Source organism: Crocodylus siamensis, chromosome 1, assembly GCF_052110815.1.
Source record: "Crocodylus siamensis isolate JL-2025a chromosome 1, ASM5211081v1, whole genome shotgun sequence".
In the NCBI taxonomy this organism is placed as follows: Eukaryota; Metazoa; Chordata; order Crocodylia; family Crocodylidae; genus Crocodylus; species Crocodylus siamensis.
This window is the reverse complement of record NC_143395.1, coordinates 4,475,502-4,481,120: the sequence shown is the minus strand read 5'-3', so window position 1 is coordinate 4,481,120 and position 5,619 is coordinate 4,475,502. Positions and strand designations below refer to the sequence as shown.

General features: G+C 44.8%; 1 protein-coding gene across 1 annotated transcript; it reads right to left on the bottom strand.

Moving 5' to 3' along the window:
* Positions 1 to 1,768: 1,768 nt before the first annotated feature.
* On the bottom strand, positions 1,769 to 4,738 carry LOC149872511 (interleukin-17F-like). Its single transcript, XM_090031346.1, has 3 exons — positions 4,712 to 4,738; positions 3,689 to 3,933; positions 1,769 to 2,006 (listed from the first exon to the last, which is right to left on the bottom strand). The coding sequence occupies exons 1-3, from the start codon at positions 4,736 to 4,738 to the stop codon at positions 1,769 to 1,771; spliced, it is 510 nt and encodes a 169-aa protein (XP_089887472.1).
* Between the last annotated feature and the right edge of the window lie 881 nt (positions 4,739 to 5,619).

Sequence of the window (5,619 nt, the reverse complement as noted above, 5' to 3'; positions counted from 1 at the left end):
TGGCCAGTATGCGGCATGAAATCCGGCTTGCATTGAGCAAAGAGCCCCCCCAGGAGGAAATTGGTTTGGGGAGTGGACAGATAACACATATAAGTGCGGTTACTACACGTGATTGACTCTGCAACAGGGCTTTGCACTATGTGTCCAATCCTTTTACCATGCAATGAAGCCAATGTACTCTATTGAGAGTGTGAAATCTGGGGTTAAATACTAGGTAAAAAAAAAAGTATTTGTTTAACCACCAGAGCTCGGTAGGAGACAGCAAATTTAGGTCAGCAAATTTAGAACTGGGTAGTTCTTGCTCTAATCGGCCTGCTCCTGTTAAGATTGGTATTGGACGTGTGGCTGGGGTCAAGGTGTAAGGGAAGGTTGCCCCATGGTCAGATTGGTACAGACTGTGGGGGTTTTTTTGCCTTAGTCCATAGCAGGAGGGGTAGCCCTCTCCCTTGGATCTCCCAAGGGCATTTTAATAACCCTTGCTGCAGCAGGACATGGACTGCCCTCATCCCTTGGCTTTACCTGTGACAGGTTTGGGGTCTCATGGTATATCTAGGCAATGTGCCTTGTAGTCATATGATAGGACTGATTGTCTGCCTTCAGGAATCAGTTAGACAAGGACTTTAAGGGACAGTTTGGATAAGGATGATCCTTCCTTAGGCAGCGGGCTGAACTAGATGACCTGGGGAGGTCCCCTAGCCCTACTTTTCTGTGATCCTATGAAACTATGTGTGTGTGTGGGGGGGGAGCATCTAAAGATAAATCCCACAGCTCCCAATCTGTAAGCAAATCTACATGACCCTTGAAACTATGTTTTAACTACAGGATCAGGACACATAAGTGCAAATGCAGGCTTAGGGGAAAGGTCATCTCCTGAAATAAGCATCAGATTCTCAGAAATCAAAGACTTGGGGAGGGAGAGTTTGGTGCTTGTTGTTAGCCAACATGCAGGAAAAAGAGCCCCTTTATCCAGAATATACTTCCAAATCCTGTTAGCCGTTCACTTGCAATCGCAGGTGTATATAATTGGCAATACAAACTACAGTGATTCAGTCTATCGCCACGAAAGCACTTGTTTTAACAAGAAAGAAAATGTGACCAGACAGGTGAGTTTTTCCATGTCTTTATTCAGTAGATAAATTATAGAATTAGTAGAATAAATACAGATACATTTTCATTCCCTGAGCATTTAAAGGACCATAAATATAGGCATATAAATAGATCATATAAATATAAATGTAAACACACAACTGGACTTTGTTCCAATTTTTCTCCCTCTCCTCTGGGGTAAGTGACTTCAGTGAAATCATTAGGATTACAATGGGGTAAAAGTGTGAGATCAGAGGCAGGCCCAGGGTCTGCAAATAGAGAGTTTTACTGGTATAGACCATGCCCAGAATTATTATATCAGCAAAACCCCCCAGCAGAGGTAAACCCACATAGCAATGCTTTAGGGAGATCTAGCTAATTTTGATGGCTGAAATGGATAAATTGTACTATGAAAAAGAAACCCGAAGATCTTTGCAGGTCAGTGCCTCTGCAAAACAAGCCCCTTGCTCTGAGTCCACAAGCACTACCACAGTGCAAACACGAACGAATAATGGCAATAATTATCAGCACTCCAAGAATTTCCCCCAAATTTTGAGCTGCAAATTAAGGTTGAGCCCCACTGGGATCTGGCATTTGGGCTCCAAGCTAAGCGATCACAGGAATTTGGTACATGCACTGTATGTCACACTGGGTAGTTCTTGCTTTAATCGGCTTGCTCCTGTTAAGATTGGTATTGGACGTGTGGCCGGGCACAGGTGCATCCCACAGTGACCAGCTTCTTCTCCAGCCGATAGGAGCTTGAGCACTCTCCTTGCTCCCGTCGAAGGACGAGGATCTCCTGCTGAATGGGGACAGAGTTCAGGCTGAAATCCTCCTGCCCTGTGGAGCTCACACAGGTGAGAGACCGGCATTGGGCCACAGAGATCCTTTGGGGAAACCGGTTGTGATCCTCGTCAATGCTGCAGACAAGACACAAAGAGAAGGACCATGCAAATGAGACATCGGTGTTTTTTCCAGTTCAGTAAACTATTTCCAAGTTAGGCCAGGGGGAGATTTCTAACAGAAAGCATCCACGGGATGCCTTTAACAGCGCCACATAACAGTGGGTGGAGGGTTAATTCCTGGGCTCTGCGATTGACCAGCTGATGGGCAAAGCAAAAGGATTGATAAACCTGCTTATTATCCTCTGTGATCATATAAGAGGGCTGGAAGGGATCTTTGGAGGTCCTCTAGTCTGACGCCCTGCTCCAGGTAGGATCTTCTCTGTCTAAAATAGACTCCTTTCTGTAAAAGCCTAAATGTATTACACATTTTGCCCCAGAATAGGCAAATTAGGAAGCACTGTATGAGATCACCAAGGAGTGCTCAGTCCAGCTGGGACTACAGGAAGGTGGATTCATAATACATTTGTGGCTCGCTGGCCCTAGGGGCTAATCAGGTCCCTGAAGACTGCCTCAATGAGCATTAGGAATATTAGACCAACTCAATCCAGGTCATTATCCTGTCTCCAGCACTAGCTAAAACATCCCAGGATGGCATGTGCCATACATCTCTTTATACATTATGCAAAAAAAAAATCTCCTTTTGAGTGCGTTCTACACCCCTTCGAACCACTTACGGGCTCTCCTTGCATTAATAACATTTATAAAGGTTTCCTAGATACGGCTGAAAGTTTGGGAGAGTGGTATGATACAATCCTTTAGTATACAGATATATGGAGTAGATTTAGATGAATAATAGATTTTCCAGTACACTGGCAATTTGAAAAAAGTCAATAAGATCATTCTGGCTTGGGTTGAACAATATTTTCATTTTTTTTTAATAAAAAAATAAGCTTTCATTTGGTTTTCAGCCATTTTAAAAAATAGATATTGTTTGCATAAAATGAAAGGAAATTTCCAACTCCACATATCAGGTAGAAAATGTCCAAACAAAGCCTGCTGATTTCTTTGGATTTTTGAATGCTTGCCCTAAGGGAAAATTGAAGTGAGGTGCATTCCTAATTCATTGTTATGTGTTTCAGTGTTGCTGAATCTGTGTTTTTCTCTGCAAGAAGTTTCACGTGGAAAATTTTACCCAGCTCTAAGCAGGAGTGCTCTAGCTGAGTTTATCTAGGGCTAAATTTTATTCCACCTATTGAGCATCCTAAGTGGACTGTCTGTTCCACCTTGTTCAAGTCCTGAAGATCCATTATTACATCTCCTGTTTTAACACACCATCTTTTTACCATTAAGATTGAGTCAAAAAAGGCAGCGAGGAGGAGAAGATCCCACCATCCTTTGTATTAACAGATTTTCAGGGACTAGAGCAGGCTGGAACAGAATTGCATTTAGATGTCTGAATTTATTTAGGTGCTAAAACCTGGAGCAGGACCTGACTCTTAGTGGTGCTCTGGGCCTTGGTAGCCTGAAAGCTTGCAGAAAAGGATTTTTTTTCTGTTGCAATTTCTTAGTTAGGCTAATAAAAGGTATCATCTCTGAACCAAGAGTTCTAGATTTTTGCATTTTTTTTTTGTCTCAGACCAACCCGGCTACCAAATACATCCCTGAAAGCCCACAAGGAGCTGGTTGCTCATCTCAGCACCATGATAAACACTTGAGCAATGTTTCCTGGCCGTGCATTTCTAGGTAAAGGCTGTTACCTGTAATCCCAAGGAGACAGCGACCGGTTGTTGACATCAGAAGCCACTTCAGTAGCCGGGTTTGGGTTGCTGAAGCGTACATCCACCTTCACACGGCGGGGGAATTCGGTATTCTTCGAGTTCAAGCAGTTCTTGCCCGGGTTCAGAGAGGCATTTTCTCTGTTGCCTTTATGATGTACAGGCGTCCCGTGGGCTGAGCTCTTCATTGACAGCACCAGGATGAGCACGAAAAGCAGTGACTCAAACTGAAAGAAAGGAGCAACGTTCTTGAATCTAATCGAAGAAGAACCGGGACCACCGCTGCGGGCCCAAGTTTCCCGGTGACACGTCACCAGGATCTCTCCTGTGACTTGTGAAAGAAAAGTGAACGCACACAGTGCATCGTGAAGGTAGACAGCATTTGCAAGTGAGATCCAATATGGAATTGGATTTCAGCCTCCTGCCCGGGCACTGGGTTACGGCTGCCATAGCCAGCCCTCAATAAGTCCAAGCCCAACTCTAGTAGAGATGATTAGGCCTGTTGGGCAATGCTTGGAGATCTGGTAGGGTTTATGCTGCTTCCAGTGCAAGACACAAGAGCACAGAGCTATCAAGGCTGTCTTTTTATGGGTGCCTTTGCCCCCAAAATAGTTATTTGCAGTAAACCATTCGCATCCCTGGTTCCTCCTTGCAGCCTCTGCCTATTCAGAGGCAAAGCTGTTCGAGGCAAGGACTCTCTCCATGTGCCTGTGCCAGGCCGATCTCCCTTGCCACCATAAATACTAATAAAGGCCAGTCCACTCCCTCCTAGCACAGCCTGGAGACATTTCTCACTGAAGCAGAAAAGGGCAGCTTGCACCCCCCCTGCTACATCCCCTTTCTGGTAGTTAAGTCTTCAGAGCTGTCAATCAAGTACCAAATCCACTTTAGAAGCTTTTTTTTAAAAAAAATCTCCTGGAGATTAAAAGCCCAATTATGTCACCTTATTCTCATTCCTATCTAGAAGTCGTTCTGTGATGCTCTATGTAAGAGATGAGCACTTACCAGGGAGAGGTGTCTTGCAAAAGCCATCGCCGTTGTGCTCCTGCTGCAGGTTCTCGCTGCCTGACTCTGTTCTTCTCCGCAAGCTCGTTCCACCTGCACAGGTGACGGAGCCCCATCGCCGTCCCCTTTTATAACAGTCTTCAATCACGGCCATCGTTTCCATTGCACCGTACCAGTGACTTTCCTGCCCAGTCTCATTCTAGGTCGAGGCTCGCTGACATTATTTTTCTATGCCACTTCCGGGAGATCTCACCATATAGGGGACACTGGAAATGCAAATGATGAGGCAACCACTCCGCTGTCATGCTAGCCGAGCCACCTGATAAGGTTTGATCAGGCAGATAAAGCCATGAAGTGGCAAATAACCAAAGAGTGAGACAGAAATCTCACTTCCAATATTGCACACTCAGCATTTTTCTTTCTTGTATTAGTCAGTGCTGTCTCCACAAACACACATACATTACTTACGCCTTGCAAAAAAGCCTCTCCACAAAAATATTGAGGTCACAAAGTCAACCGCTCCATATAGCTGAGAAATACCAGAACTAAGGCTGTTGAGGGAACATCCATTCAGTTCCTTGTGCATGATGATACGGGCTCTAATGACCACTACCTGGTCAGACATGATTTGTGCCACACGATCTATGCCAGGCATGATTACAGCGTATTTTTTTGTTAAAAAAGGATGCTCTTTCATCCCCCCGCCCCCCGATTTTGTAGTTGTATTATGTATATTTATAGGTGAAATCGGCCTTGCACAAGCACACAGAGAGAGTCGTTGCCTCTAACAGCTTCACCTCTGGATAGACAGAGGCAGTGTCAGGGGGACAGGGACATGAATTCAATGCTGGATTGACACCACTAAATTTGGCCAAGCTTAGAAAACCTCCAGTTGCCGCATGCTCAAT